At 32.9% G+C, this 17281-nt stretch overlaps 1 protein-coding gene across 1 annotated transcript in view; it reads left to right on the top strand.

The window, feature by feature from the left end:
• Nucleotides 1-17281, top strand: part of LOC126733815 (peroxisomal membrane protein 11C) — a 36327-nt gene that overhangs the window by 15182 nt on the left and 3864 nt on the right. Inside the window, exons 3-4 of the mRNA XM_050437229.1 lie at nt 14230-14411; nt 14466-14525. Coding sequence (XP_050293186.1) covers nt 14230-14411; nt 14466-14525 — 242 coding nt within the window. The remainder of the gene's footprint in view (nt 1-14229; nt 14412-14465; nt 14526-17281) is intronic.

The raw sequence follows: 17281 nt of genomic DNA, 5'->3' as shown, positions 1-17281 counted from the left end.
AATAACAAGATTCTGTAATTTTCTACTAAACCAAGTGGGAAAATTAGATGATTTAAAATGTTTAATTGGAACAAACATCTCAATAGCAAAATTTTTATTTATTTATTTATTTATTTATTTCATGTACTTTACAGAAGTTTACTAAGTAAACGGTCCTATTACAAAGTACATACTAATGATAATAATAATAATAATAATAATACACTAATAATAATAGTAAAGATAAGAAATGTTTTAAAAATAATTCAAAATAATACTTAATACTAACTTAATCTGGCCAGCACTAACTATAAAATTATATCTAACCGACATTTGAGTTCAGCACAACTTGTATTAAAAATATCAATGCTTTCTTGAATTCTGTTATAAGTTTCACACAAATTAAATAATGGTGAACTCAAATGTCTATTATTAAGAGCTACATCCGACATATAAAATGTCTTACATCTTCTAGTAAGATACGCTGGAGCATTCACACTCAACCTTGAAAGCAATGTAGGATCATTTATTTGCCCATTTATTGTTTTATATAGATAAATAACTGCAAATTTTTGCCTCCTCTTATCTAATGATTGGAGGGCATATCTTTCGCGTAATGTCGTGGTTGACACCTCACGGTCATATACCCCCCTTTCTCTAAAATAGATATAGCGGAGCATTTTATTTTGCACCCGCTCCAACGTATATTTGTAACAGTTATAATATGGCGACCACACTATACATGCATAATCCAACAAACTACGTACAAATGAGACATACAACTGCTTGAGACAGGAAACACTCACGAAATCCTTAGTACTTCTGGCAATAAATCCATCACATTTTGCATGCCCGGTTTGCCACTTCGTTTACATGTAGATTAAAAGTCAATCTTTTATCAAATAACACACCCAAATCTTTAATCTTTTCTACTCTAGTCAATAGACTATCTTGTATTTTATAAGGAAATAATATATCTCTTTGTTTTCTATTATAAGACATAACTACACACTTATTGACATTAAAATATAATCTATTTTCTATTGACCATTGTACAACATTATTTAAATCGTCTTGTAGCATTCTACAGTCATCTATGTTATTTATTTGATAATATAATTTGAGATCATCAGCAAACAGCGAGCATGTAGCATGAGTTACTACTTGCGTCAGAGAGTTAATAAAAAGAAGAAAAAATAATGGTCCCAAATTGGAGCCTTGTGGTATGCCAGAAGTAGGAGTAAATGGTCGCGAACTATGTCCCCCAATCACAACTATATGTCTACGGTTATACAAATAGAGAGCATTGTAAAAAATATCAATGCATTTATTAATATCCTTCTGATTAAAAGCAGTATCCCAATTCATGCAAGCAAGGTAATTATTAATGGCAACAAAATCACAGTTTACAAAATCATAATATTAAACATCATACTTAAGACTAAAATCACAATTAATAGGAATACTTATTTCATAAGCAGGATGGTGGTTTGATGCCGGTGATAAATTTTCAGTAGCATATATGACTTTAACATTTGACGAACTTGAGAAAAACAGATCAAGAAAAGTACCAAACAAATTTGGCAAGCCATTCATCTGCTTAAGATTAAGATAGTTACAACAACTACATAGCACATTTGCAGATGTTATAGACTCAGCCGTCTCAACATGCAGTCCGTTCACAGAGTTCCTCCATACCGCATGCGGCAGATTAAAATCACCACATAATAGAATATCACAACTAGCATGAACACTCACAAGATCCATGGATGTAGAGGCAAATTCCTCATAAATTAATAAAGGAGAAGCAGGAGGGATGTAGACAGCACCAAAAATGATATTAATGTCACTGCATGATACAAGCACAAAGATGTGTTCCAGGGTTGAATCACTGGTCTGTAATAACCTGGCTTTAAAACATTTACGAATAGCAATCAAAGTGCCACCACCCCTTTGCCTCCCTGTATTTGTGTAACTTCGATCCTGACGGAAAATATTGAAGTCAGTGAACCTTAACTCCGAGTCTAGAAAATCTTCATTAAGCCAAGACTCCACCAAAATTACAACATCATATATGCAACTGTTGACAGCATTCCGCAGATCAGCTATTTTAGTTCGCAAACCACCTGCATTATGAAAGTATACATTTAGTTTTTTGGAGTCTGCTTAATAACATTATTCCTCTTTTGTTGGACCACTTTAGGAATGCCATTAAAATTATGTATGCATAAGTTCTGTTCTGTACGTGAGCGCAAAGTAAGTTCTTCATAAGCATTTTTTACTTGCTTACGTTGAATAGGTGATTTACGATTTTTTAAAGCAGAGGATGCCAGCTCACTATTAGGAAAAACCACTCTTAAAGGTCTTAATTTGTCTTTGTTCAATTTGCCTAGACGATAGGCTTTAAAACTTGGACAGGTAATATTTAGTCTTAGAAAGCACTCAGTTACATACTTCTTGTCGTGATCTAAACGAACTTTAGATTCTTCGGCATTACTCTCAGGGACATCATAAAAAATAACATTCTTGGATCTGGAAGCTCTTTCGTGCATTTCCTCGTAAATCTCTGCAGGGGTCTGCTCAGCAGCCATGTTAGTCTTACTTACCCCCTGAGATTTTAATTGATCCCACTCATACTTAAGGTCTTGGACCTCAGATTTAAGCTCAGATACCACTGAGCCAAGGTCGCCTGTCTGAATAGCCTTAATTTCATCCAACAGACATGTCAGCTTAGTGTTCTGATCGTTAATAGCATTAAAAATATTTAATATGATCAAAACAACATCCGACATCTCAATATTCTGTTTGTTTACTAGACGATCTTGAATTTTCTCGCATGCACGGCACCTAACCTTAACGGCGGCACATTTTTCACAACACCAATTGTGTGAACCAGTCTTCCTAGCTTGTGCGACAACTTTATTAAAACTGGAAACCGAAAGGCCCGTGCAGCCCCTATGGAACCAAGAATTACACAAACTACACTCAACTGAACTAGAGTTTGATGAAAACCCAACAACTACTCACGTCGGCCATTTTGGTGATTGTCGACGTGTGTGACGATTGTGATTTACCTGAAGGAATTCGCAATCGTCTTCAGTATCTATTTTTGTGAACAATTTTATATCATCCGCAAACAGTAAACTCTGACAAGACACTAATTTGGCAAGATCGTTTATAAACAATAGAAGCGGGCCCAAATTAGAGCCTTGCGGAACTCCCGAGTACACTTCATATATAGGAGACTTAGAGCCTTCATATTCAACAAATTGTTTACGACCTCGTAAGTAAGATTTTATTAAAGCAACTAAATCATTAGAAAAGCCAAAAAATGTTAGCTTATGAAGCAGTGCAAAGTGGTCAATTTGGTCAAAAGCCTTGCAGAAATCAAGGTATATTACATCAACCTGACCTCTATTATCCAAATGCTGACACAAATACTTATTTAGGCAAGCCAGGTTTACTGTACAGGAACGATTTTTGATGAAACCAAATTGATTAGGTGCTGTCTTATTTGACATGGACATATATTCTATTATAAAGAACTATTTTAAAAAGTTTGGAGAAATTACATAAGATCAATATAGCTCTGTAATTTTGAATGTCGTTCTTCAGTCCCTTTTTCAGTATCGGGGATATTCTTGCAGTCTTCCATTTATCGGGAAATACTGTTAAAGACAAGATAAAATTAATTATGTGAGCAATAGGCCCTGACAAAACGCGAATACAATCTTTAACGACAAGACTTGGTACTCAAGAATCGCTACCGGAGGTCAACTTACTTTTTAGTTTAATAGAGGCGGTCACGATTTGATCTTCCGAAAAATTATAAGAGCAATTTAGAGAGTTGTTAATAGTCTGGCTCGATTCAATACCAACATTAATACTGGGTCTGACTCAATATATACGTTTTGAAAGAAAGTTCCAAATGCATCAAAAATTTCATGTGGATCTTTTATTGTACGATCCTAAAACAGCATTACTCCGGGAATACGTGAAATTCCTTTCTTATTCTGCACATTGTTCAAAAAAGTCTACATTAATTCGATTTTCGGCTGTTCGAGAAAATTCTAAAAAGGAAATCCTAATTTGTTCTTTAATATAGCTTCGAACTATTTTAAACTGATTTTCATAATAATTAATTCTATATTTCTTAAGTTTTATTCCGAATTAAATTCTTTACTTTGATATTTTTTATGTCAGAATTAAACCAGACTGGAAATTTATATTTTTTAACGATTTTAAGCGGAACTGCTCTATGAAATATTTCATTAAGTTTACTGTAAAAGCTGTTGCAAGATACATTAGGATCTAAAGAGGCAAACACCTCCTGCCACTCAGCAGCTTCAATTAAGCTATATAAAATGGGATAATTAGCACGTCTAAAATTGAAACAATTCTGTACCAGTAAATTGTGGGTGAAATTATTAGTCTGAGGTAATTTACGCTTAAAATTCATAATTAATGAAGGATGATAAGAATCACATTCAACAAGAGAAAAACTACTCAAATGAACTTCACACTCAGACAAATTGGTTATCACTAAATCCAGAATTCTTCCATTGACGTTATTACATTGTTCGAATTCCATTATATTCATAAATGCCAAAGTTGATCTCACAATAGAGTAATCCTGGTGACTAAGAAAATTGGGGATATTAAAATCACCCATTATAATTATTTTCTTGTCACACAAATATTGCATTATTTCAAAGTAATCATACACCATATCATAAACCCATTTGCTACTGTCAGGTGTTAGGCGAAGTATTAAGTCTTAAGGGCCATCCCAAGAACATCCCGAGCTATCTCAAGTGATGTTCCCATTTCCCATATGTACAATGGGTTACCAGGTCAAGAAGATAAGAGTAACGTGTAAGCAATGTTACAATTTCTGATTTGTTATTGTTATTTCGATTTTGGGACTGGTCATGTTGGCTTAATTATACTATTTGATGGCTCCTTAATTTATTTATTATTATCTAGTATCTAAAGTTCTTTCTTGGCAATTTAAATTGTAATGTAATTTGCATAACTACCTAAATAATAATTTATTCTGATTAATTTGGCCGTAAAGTCTTGACTTAAAATTACACTCAAGACAATGTATCCAAGGACTTCCTTGTTTTAGTACCACTCCTATTTTGTCTATATTAGCTAGACAATGTTTTCTTTTAAGTCTTCAGAAAGATTCTGCAAAGTTGGTAAACAACTAGAAGCATATATTTGAACTATATTTTTAATATGTGCTATTAGGAACTCGTTTTTATTTTCTTTGCTTTTATTAGACCAATGTTGGTTTCAACTAGGTTTTTCACTCGGTTTTTCATGGTGCCTCTTTCTTTTATGACTTTGATTTTCATTATTTTCAAGTTTTCGTTTTTTTCCTTCTCCGTTTGAGTTTCCCTTTTTTTTTAATGTTTTTGGCATGAAATAGAAATTATTTTCACTAATTTTTTATGACCGTCAGCTATTTTAAATAATTTGAGATTTTTATAAAATATGCTATAAAAGTCACGTTTTTCTTCCTCTAAGAGAGATGGTAAGTCATTTTATATAGCGAATTTTTGCATCTCCACCGACCAATTTTTAGTTTTCATGAATGCCGCATGACTTCTATAAAATGCGGGTTAATGCGTCATTGACTACCGGATTTCCACTGACTAGTAGGTCAATCTCTGCGACTTCCGCAGTTGAATTAGTCAGATGTACATGTAATTCCAGAGGTGACACACCTCTCGGATGCTCAAAATGCATTACATTTTGGGCTAAACAAAAGTATAATCTATTTTTAAGCTTATTTCTCACATTTTTGAAACACTTCTTTCGGAATAGATGCACATTCTGTAATAATCTGTTGCAGAAGATCATCGAGTGAAGCGGGTTTTAATCAAAGTTTTTAAGTGACTCCAGAGAACAAAGTCGTGGAGTGTTACATCTGGTGATCTCGCCGGCCATTTCCCCGCAATTCATTGATCTGGAAACGCATCATGTAAAAATCGCCTTATAGGAAGACCATAGCGGAGTGGCGCTCCATCTTGTTGAAAATGTAGCAAATCTTCATTTAGGTTACCCCCATGAAATCCAACTAATTTTCTATTTCCTCAACAACTTTAGGTTGAATGGTGGTTTTTAAAATTTACAAGTAAGTTTCGCCATTAAGGTTACCAAATTCAAATTCAAAAATCAAGTGTCTGGCGTAAAATTCATCCAATGAGTAAAAAGCACTTTGTAAAAATGTCTTTAATTTTTTCCTAAGTTTAAGGTCACATTCAGTATTTCTCAAATTAATAGGTAAATAATTAAAAAGCTTCTTGCCTCCGTATACAAACGAGACCCTTACCCTCTCAGTTTTTGGAATAGGAAGAGGCAGAGAAAATGTGTTACGAAGATTGTACTCAGATGGAGAATTAAGCTCATGTTTGTATTTCTTATGAACCATACAAGCTGTTTCCATTATAAATAAGGAGGGCAAGGTTAGGATGGAATGCCTAAGGAAAAGATCCCGACAAGAAGGGACACGGCACATATAGCGAATTGCCTTATTCTGCATAACAAATAAAGAATTAAACAGATACTGGGAACAAACTGATGGGATTCAATGAGAGCATGGCAAGCATTTTTGGCTACAACAAACTTAAGGGAATTAGCAGTTACTCTAATAGCATAACAATGAGATGACAATTTATTTTGCAAGTAAAAGATATGTTCTTTTAAAAATTTCAAAAATTTGTTTGTGGCAAATGGACTGATTGAATTGTTATGCAAAGTAAGTGCCTCTAGATCACACCTAAAGGATAGAAGTATCATGAGTAGCCTACCAGACTTAGTGTCACCAAAGAGCACTCTCTGAGTTCTACCCGAAAGATAAGACCGAAACCAGTTAAGAGCAACTCCCCTGAAACCATAGATCTCAAGTTTCTGCAGCAGAATTCTGTGACTCACACAATCAAAAGCCTTGGATAAGTAACATAAAACCGCTGCCGCACATCCACCAGAATTCAACCCCAAGTAGAGGCTCTCCAGAAGGTTGAAAAGAGCATCGCCCATGCCGACTTTCTCCCGAAAACCAAACTGATAGATGTTAAGAAGTCCATGTTTTTTAAGAAAGGTTATCACACTAGTTTTAACCAGTCTCTTAATCAGTCTGCTAAGAGTAGGAAGCAGAGCTATTGGCCTAAAATTAAAATCATTAAAATTGTGGTCACCTCCCTTGTACAATGGAATCTCCAAAGCCTCTTTAAGAGAATAAGGAAATGTTACAGATGAAAAAGAAATATTGATTACTTCAGAAAGTAAGATTTGTGGCAATGCAGTAAGTACTCTCACCGAAACTCCATCCCATCCACCAGAATTTTTACTCTTTATGTCTCGCAGGACCGCTTCAGTCTCATTTGGATCTGTAGGTCCAAGGAAAAATGTCTCAGGGACTTAAATGCCAGTAAGATAAGAGACTGGATCGACATTACACTGGGGCAAACTCTCAGAGAGATACAAGGATATACCCTGATAATAAATGTTAAGGGACTCAGCCGTTAAAGCTTCAGGAACAGGATCACATTGTACACCATCCTTCATGTTCCAAGTCTCCCTAGATTTGTTGGATTTATATTTTTATATTTTTTTATAGATTTTTGAGTTTTTTGCCAACTTAATAGAGCTTCGGTAAATCCCGCGGTACTTATTAACATAAGACCCAAAATGTGCATTGCCAATTGCAAATTTTCTAATGTAATGCAATGATCTGAAATTTTTAGCTGAAGTTAGCAGTGCTTTAGTGTACCAGGGTTTTCTTTTTTTTTAACTAAGGGGAAAGCTAAATCGAAAACCTGTACTAACTTAGTGTGAAATTTTAAAAGGGGTTCATTACTATTCTCCAACATTAAACTTTTCCAGTCTGCTGCATTACAAAGTTCTTTAAATTTATGAAAGTTTATTCTAGTGTACAATCTTCTTACCCTATCTGCGACCACAGAATGATTAGTGTTTTGCAAAAAGGAGCACAGCACAACATAGTGGTCGGACAGTTCAGTATTCACCACATTACGAATAACCTTTGTGTTGCCATAAGTTGAACAAACATAGTCTAAAAGTGTTTCTGACTGAGCTGTGTTTCTGACAGAATCCAGAAAATCCACATTTAGGTCACCAGTGAGTAGTATTGAGGCGTTGATTGATATTTTACTCGAAAATACGTTCTAACTTTGTTACAGTTTATTTTCGCCAAATACATAAAGAATAATAAAATAAAATGAATCTAAAATGTTAGCGAAAGCATAGCTCGATTATAGAACTTTAAGAGGCAATTTCTAAGTTATTCTGGTGCTAAAATTAATAAAATAAACAGTTATCATTTCAGTATTAATTCTATTTTTGATATCAATAATTTTCAACCCTCATGATGAAACTCAAATTATTAATCATAACATTATTTTTTTTAATTGTTTTGATTTCACTAATGTCAGAAGTCATATCCTAGCCAATAAGATCCCAGCTCATTCTCCTATATCCCTACTGAAACCATTTCTGGCGCGAAAATCTTTGACCTCTAGGAGTCTTGAAGAACAAGCCTTTGAAGAAGGTTGTTTCTTGGTATTTTTGCCGATTTTACTCCAATGAAAAGTTGAAAACTCACCTTTTGGGTATTTTAATTTGTGGATACTAAATGCTATACTGCAATAGTGCAGGAATATAAGTGGTGTAGTTAAATCCCAACTTTTTCAAGGTTCTTTGTTTAAGTGTCCAGTTTTGTGTTCCCGAGAAGAGGCCAATTCCATTGGTAAGTCCTAATATTTTCATTTGGCATCTTGGTTTATGATAATATACATATTACACATGTAATTTTATATAAGTAGAGTCACGCATACCATTAAGTTTACCGTCAATGCTTATATCTACTTACTCTATTGGCGATTCCTCAATCTGGGTATTATTCCACTTTCAGCCTTTTTTTTTATCCCCCGGTATGGTCTTTATCCACTATTATAAGAGGTAGAAATCTCCACTCATCTACTCCAATAACGTCTACAACATCTACATTGACATTCACTGTTAAACCGATCCACCCAGGTCCCCCATCGCAATCATGCAGCCCTTTTGGAGCCAGGTTTGATCAATGTTTGTGACGTATATATAGTGAACCATGCAATCAGTAAAACAACCTAACCAGTAAACCAAAGTCCTATCAACATTCATTAGCTTTACTGTAGTATATTAGACTAAATACTAACCTCAAAATTACATTGTTATCACTCTCATTATTAGATTTTACTACCACACCGTTGTTTTGAATAGTTTCATAATAACTAGGTGCATATTAGTTATTTTATTGAAATAGACCGTATAGATCTTGTATATACTGGATAAATACGCCTATTTCGAAAGTACTCACGCGAACTTTTAGCCCCGAACAACATAATATGGGATTTTAGTCTTGATATAGACACTATATTTAAGAAGGGCAACATAACTTGTTTTTAAAATAATATCTTTGATTATTAACTTTTCTTTTAATATAGATTCACTTAAAACTGTCTGTTCTTCCTTGTGAGATTTTCTTTCAGGTTAATAGGTATAGTGCTTTTAGTAACTTCCTGTTTTCTTGGTCATCGGGATTTTCTTATCCATCTGGGATAAAACAGGTGGCGCTTATATTTTATTGATCTTCTCTGATTGTTGAATCCATGCCACTCTACCAAAGTGGGTAGTGCTAGTCGGCTTCCCTTTGAGAAGATCCCCTGAGCTGTCTCTATAGTCTATAGTAAGTCTCCCTCCTTCCATTGGTTCCCTTGTACCCATTTTCTAATCCTCACTTCCCATACCTTTACTCTCCTTTTTCCTTCCTGTTATTACCCATCCGTCTATTCAAATTTCATTTAATCCAAGTATAATTAAAGCAATATTAAAGTACTAGATTGTTATTGATTAATTATAATTATTAATTCTAAATTTTTTTTATTTAACAACTTGTCAATAAATACCCTAACATTTGCAGAAGGAGACCTGTAGAAGCTTAGGATGTACAAGTTAATTTTCTTGCAGTATACAATGGAAAATTCAGAAATCTTTCTATCCAAAAAAGAATTAAACTTATCAACATTAACATAACGGAAGTCATTATAAAAGTCATTTAAGCACATTATTAGTGTTCCACCATGATTATACTGACTGCAAGAAAAGATGGACACCAAAATGTAACCCTTTATGAAAAAAGGTTCATTTGGCTTGAGCCAATGCTTGGTTAAAATAACAATATCAGGACTATTCTCTTCAACCAAAAACAAAATCAACTCATCCACCTTATGTCTGACCGATTGTATGTTTAGAAGGGCTAAAGTAAACGTTCAGTAAATTAATAAATCGTTTTAGTAAGGGCTAAAGTAATCTTTCAATTGACCCTCGCGTAAAAAAAAAATCCTCTCAGTCACTCCATCATTATTCAAGTCCGAACTAAAGTAAGGTGAAGTTTGTAAAACAATTTTTGAGGCTTGGAAGGGTGTAGATAAATTCAATGCCAAGAGTTTACATATTGATTTAGATGCTAGTCGATGTGATAATCCCACATAATTGTTAGTGATTACTCTAACAGATGCATTAGAATTATGCACAAAGTAGTTTACACCTTTCAAAAGGTTAAAATAATACTGACCATGACTAATAGAATTATACCATAGGCATAAAATAATGTTCGTACTTCTTTCCAGAGATAAAATATTTCTTAAACCAGACCATGACAAACGAGTAACACTTAAATTAAAACATAAAACTACATTACCATTATTAATAAAATCTATAATATTACTAAAGATGTCTTTACAAAACTTGTGAATAGGAGCTTCTTTCATTACTTGGCCCGTGATTTCATAGCACTCACCTGACGATCTTTTAAGGATGGAAGACAAATTTCTGGCACTACAATCTCCATAAATAGGTACTCGCGATTTACTGGATAAAGCCGAAGAAACAGATAATTTTTGGCTTTTAGTAGTACACCTCACAGGTTCATCTGGAGTTGTTTCGGTCGAGCTGCTACCAGAGAGACTGTCTCTCTGGTAACATGACATTCCATTGAAGATTTAGTTTGCCCATCAGATAGTCGTGTAGCCTTGTTGTTAGCCCTCACCAGCTATTTCATCAGGGATATTGTTGAAACACAGTTTGATACAGGTATAGGATTCGTTGCCAGATGAGCTGGATTTAATGGTTGAGTCCTAAGTTTGGAAATCTCTTCTTTAAGAATACAAATTTCCTCCCAGTGCGACTTGTTGTCGGTTTCCAATATATAAATTGTAGAAATCATAGACCTGTTTGTATCACTTAAATCACATATTTTTTATCAGATTGTTGATATCCTGTGATTGATTGAAAAGTTTTTTTTCCAGTGTTGCTTTTTGGCTCTCCAAATCAATTAACTTCTGTTTAACTTCAGTTACTTCTTCTGTTTTTTCCTCTAAAGAAGTAATCAACTTTTTTTCTGCTGCTATCTTTTTTTTCTGGTCCTCCTGAAACTCTGGAGTTACACGTCTTTGCTTTTTGCATTTTTTTGTCTAAGGCATTTTTTTAGGCACAGTACTTTCTGTTGTCCTAGCTTTAAATGCGATTTGAAGTCCCTTTCCAAGCAACTCTGATTTACAAAGGAAGACAATTACATCCAACACAAATAAAATAATTGAAGTGCTTTTTTGCACAGCATTTAAAGCTGAACTTATCCATAATATTATTGGCGTTGTATCCTGTCAAACACAATCAAACATCCAAAATAAATGAGAAAAGTTTCTTAACAAAGAATGACCACGGAAATCCAAAATATCAATAATGGACCAACAAATATGCGTTCTGCTCATCGCGCGATAAGAATTCGCTTCATTCATTTAGATAACAATGGCCCGTTTTTGGTATACGATTTTAATACATTTTCGAGCAACTCATAAAATTTTCTCGCAAGATTCTATTTTTCGGTCAGGGTCGTCTTCACAAAATTAAAGCACAACAATTTTGAGAACCAGAAATATAAATTATTTCAATTCTTTCAGCCGTACTGTACACCATTGTGTATGCGTATTTGAGTGAGTTGGTGAAAAGTCACAAAACTATATACAATGTAAAATAATTTTTAAAACTAGGTCCAACTATCTACTTTCTGGTACGACCTAAAACCTTCATTCCAACTTTTTATTTTCCAAATTCTAAAAAGTAAACAAACTTTTTTATCGGATTGAAAAATTATTGTTACTTTTGACTGTGAAAATCTGACGCACTTGACTTTGGTTATTAATCAGTAGCAAACAAGAAAAATAAAGTTCAACGTAAAGTACTTGATTATCGATACGTGAAGAATGTATTTACAAAGTGTGCATCTATTCCAAGAGGTATGTTAGAAATAAGTTTTAAAAAAATATTAATATTTTTGTTTAGCCCAAAATGGAAAGCATTTTGAGCATCTAATTAAATAAAATAGCTCTTTATAAAACGGAATTTATTTTATTTAACTTATAATGTGGCGTTAACTTTACAGTGTTACTATTTTGCCAAGAGTTTGCAGACGGTAGCTCAGAATTATTGGAGGCTTGGGATTGTTTGAAGGTTCACTTATGACTGGCTATTAAAGAATCTAAACTTGATTATAACTATGAAATAAGAAGGCGCCACTTAGTTTTTTTTTTTATAAATGAAAGAAAACTAAGAAAAACACTTGGTATATAGGTTTCAATTAACAATTAAATGACCCTGGATAAAATAGATTTAAAGAGGCAAAAAAAAATATCTTAACAATACAACCAAATTATATTTACATCAAAGATAAGTATACACCTCATGTTCTAATCTGTTAAATGTTAATAATTTATTATGAATTAAAATATGAATAATGTTGATATGATTAAATAAAATAAGTTTATCAAAAGTAACATTTAAATTATGATTAAGCTACTAGGTAGATTTCAGCCCTTGAAAAATAAATTGCAATTATTAAAGTTTTTAGTACATATTTGTATTACGCAGGGGAAAGTTCATGAACATTTTTACCTAAGGCATATCAGCCTTAACCGTTTTATATCTACTTAACTACCAAAAAAGGTACTGAAAAATACTGAACAAAAAATAACTAAAATTATAGATAAGAAATTGACGTATTAAATTATGATATTGATTAAATATTTGTAGCAATAAATTGAAATTAAAAGTATATTAATAAAAATTTAAATAAGTGAGACAAATCTATGGTTAGTAATATTTAAATAAATGGAATAAACTGGCCTGTATATTCCTCCAAGAAATGAATGGCTGGCCTTCAAAATCGAGGCTGTAAATGTATGCCATAGCTATCTGGACTAGGAATATCTAATACTAGCTCTAGTTCTGGTCCCAGCTCCACCGCTTTCAGCAATTTCCCGGGGAAATCAAAAGCCTGCAGCCATCAACAATTGAAGAAGAATAAAGAGGAAAACGGAAAAGTAAAACCCTAGAACAACGGTTGCCATTGTATTCACTGTCGATAAAAAAATGAATGGCGTTCAAAATGTGACACACTCACCTTGCTAAGTGTCATTATCCATCCATCAAAATCTCGGGCATCCTGCACCAGAATTATGAAATAAACAGTTCCCTGAAGGAACAAGATTAAGGACTATAAATTATAAACCATATTGGCCACTTCCTGCTTCACAAATTTCGAAAATAAAAAACTGGCCTTTTACGTGCGCTTCTACCTGCGACACGGGAACAAGTCCTCGAAAAATGGATGCAGTACCGACTAAATAAGTTACGACCCCACCTCTCGCCTGAGCTGTCAATGTCAATCCAATCAGAGAAAACATTAATTAAGACCAACCAGAAGAGTGACGGACCGTCAACAGAAAGCATGAATAATAAAACCAGGAGAGTGATGCGTTACAGTAGTAATGTGTCATTGACAGTGTGAATTTAAAGAAATATCGATAAAAGAAGTTGACTGAAATTATTAATATAATTATTGAAATTAATGAAATATCAATGGAGCGTTAGTGAACATAAGAAATAGAAAAATAAAACGCTACAATAACTTTCTTTAACCCTGCATAAAATTTAGGAAAAATATATTTATTCACACACTTCTCACACTTATAAACTTTTCCAAAAGATCTTTAATTTAAGGTGTTGCTATTACCAAATTGCGATTTTCTAACCTTTTTTCGTTCAGAGATATTTGTATTGAAAATTTTTAAATTGATACCCTGTATGCCATTATTTATAAAACATTTTAAATGTTTTTAGGAACCTGATAAATGTATGGCTGTGCTTGGCATTACTTCAAATATAGTTGACCATTTATTCTTGCCTCTGGAGAAAGTCTCTTGGCTTGCCAAACACAAACTATTAACTGGTGTAGATAATAGCAAATGGGATACGGCGAGTGCAGCTTGTTGGGTTGTGACGTCATATTTAACTATTTTAAAGTAGGTATATATTTATCCTTTTAAAATAACAAATATATCTGTTTTTATTTTTAGAACACTAAGATGTTTGGTCCTCTTAAAAAAACACGAAAATTGTTTAGACAATGCACAAGGGTAAGTTATTTATTATGGATATTAATATTTAGAGATTATTGCCGGGTTTATACAATTTGGATTAAATGCCTAACTGTTGCATTGCCTAGTGCATCTAAATTTTATCCTTGACATGCCAAACATATGCAACAGCATAATGGAAAACCTTAAGGGAATTGATAATTTCTCAATGTTTTTTCCGTGAATTATTAAATAAACGGAGCTGTATATGCCTGAAATTTGATACGTCAGAAACAACAGTTCTTTTTTCAGGATTATAATTTTTCAAGAAATAGGAAGATTTTGAAGAAGAAGGGAGACATTTTCCATTTTTGATTGTTATATAATTTCTTTATGTGAGGAGAGATTTTTTCTACAGCTCATTGAGCAAATGCCCTGCTGAGTTATTAAAAATAGAGATCATAAAAATACCTCTATTGTACTGATTAAACCTCTGATTACCTCTCCACTAATTAAATCTCTCCTCCACACTAGCAGTTGTGACCTGATATTCGTCTGAGTAAGACCCCTGGTAGTCGGTTAGTCCGTGGCTCTTGTTTTTATTGTAGGTTTGTCAACCCAATGAGAACTTGGCAACTGCTGATCGTGTAACATCAAAATATTCTTTACTTCTTGAAAATGTTTAAAGGCAGGGTTTTTTTGCAAAGTTTAATAAGTAAAAAGGATATTCTGTTAATAATTATAGTGCAATCTTTACATTTCCATTCTTTTGTTCCAAAAAAAAAGCCATGTTGCCTTACAATTTGGCAACATGGCTTTTGACTGAAAGGGGTAGCGTACGGCGGGCGCTAGGGTGTAGAGTATCGATCGAGATTAGTCGTGTATAAATAGGCAGGGGTGACGGAACTCATTTTTCAGTAGGTGGGGTTTTTGCAATGGGACGTTTCGAATATTTTTGTGGCTGTGCAAGCTGATATTAAAAAAATCAATCAGTTTGTTTTTCTTCTTTATGTAAAGTTTTTAGGACAATGCGCTATAGTGTTTTATACGTTGGCTAAATGCGCTCTTCAAAATTCTGTTTGGTTCATCACTTTTGAGAAATTACCTTCAGTTATTTTTTTATTGGGACACTATATTTCTTAACTCCAAATTATTATTTTTTTGCTTGATCTTTCACAACCTATATTTTTGTTGTCAAATGCTGCTTGTTGTCAAAATAAATAGAAAAAAAAATCGTTTTTACATTTTTATGCATTACATAAAAATCCTAATCGATGTTTTCTTTGAATTTTTTTTTATCAAAGTATTACTTTATATTACTCACCCAACATTTGAAAAATAAAATGCAACTTAAATAAAAATACCAATCCAAATTTTAAATTGTTTTTTACTTTTAAAGTGTGCGTTATTGTATAAAATAATATAATTTAAAAAAATACCTGTTTGTTTTTTTTATTTTTAAATATATGGTGTGTATTTAAAAATAAGTAAACAAACAGATGTAATTCTATGATAAAATAATAGTTTTTTTAATTCTGGCAGCAACCAGTAAGTGTAAACCAAAATATAGGTAATCATAAAAAAGGAAACATTATAATAATAGAAACTTTAAGTGCTACAGCAGAAACCATAGGTATATGTTGTATATGTTGAGATTTTTCTCTTTCATCATGTGTCTAGGAAATGAAAAACGCGAACTCAAACCTGTTTAAAGCATTAAAGGTTTCATAAAAAATAGCGCGCTATGGTTAGCACCGCCTCCTAGCATTAATAACGTAATACGAGCTGAGATACTACCAAAACTACTTATTTTGGAATACCCTGTCTAGCGCTGTAAACTGTAAAACTAAGTACTTGTACTAAGTACTACCATAATATGGGAAAAAATTAAGATTTTTGTTTTTTTCTCCTCACATTTTATTTATAAGTATACCTATATAAAAATACAGGGTGTAGAACTCGTCAAAAGAAGTTGGTTGATATACTAAAAATTGCCTATACTCGTATAGTAAAAGTTGCATATTAAGAAAGTTAGTTTGCGTTATTGAAATTTTTTTACTCATTATCAAGTTAAGTGGACATTGTTTTTACAAAAACTGTTCAAAATTGTCCCCACTTGTTCGATTAACCCAAAATGTTGTTCGGCAAATCCATATTTTAAATTGTTTATGTCTATATTTTGGTAAGAGGTAGAAAAAAATCTATGTGGTTCTCATGAGTAAAGCATACTTTTTTACTGAAGTGATGAATAAAGTAATATTTCCGTTTGTAAATAAGGCACTCTCGTGATTTCTTCTTGAATAAAAAACTATTTTTTATATTTTTTTTATTGAAGCGAAGTTAACTTTAATTGTAGTAGTCCCGTATCTTTTCTTATTTACTTTTTTTTTAAACCTTATAAAACGTATAAGTAATGGATCAAAGGTCAGTTTCAAAGCGAAAATTTTATTTCCTATTTAATGACAAATTACAGTTCTTTAAGTATAACATCTTAATAACAATTAATAACATTCAACACTACTCCTAACAAGATTTAGTAAGTATAATTACAATTTAAATCTACAATAAAAATACTTTTTTATTTAAACTTTTAAATAGCCTACGTATTGTGTTTTTTTCGAAACTTCTACCTTTTTTTTTTAAATAATAATTATTTAATATCACAGGGTGCATTTGGTATTGGTATGGCTTCTTAATTAATATTTGGTATAAAAACCATTTGCGTCAATGCATTGTTGCAGCCTTTTCCGCATTAATCCCGCGTAATTACTAAAATCGGGTCTCCCTCTGAAAGATTCCCAAACTCTTTGAGCGTG

This window comes from Anthonomus grandis, chromosome 3 (assembly GCF_022605725.1).
Source record: "Anthonomus grandis grandis chromosome 3, icAntGran1.3, whole genome shotgun sequence".
In the NCBI taxonomy this organism is placed as follows: Eukaryota; Metazoa; Arthropoda; class Insecta; order Coleoptera; family Curculionidae; genus Anthonomus; species Anthonomus grandis.
The sequence above is the reverse complement of the archived record's forward strand: the minus strand, read 5'-3'. Positions and strand labels throughout refer to the sequence as shown.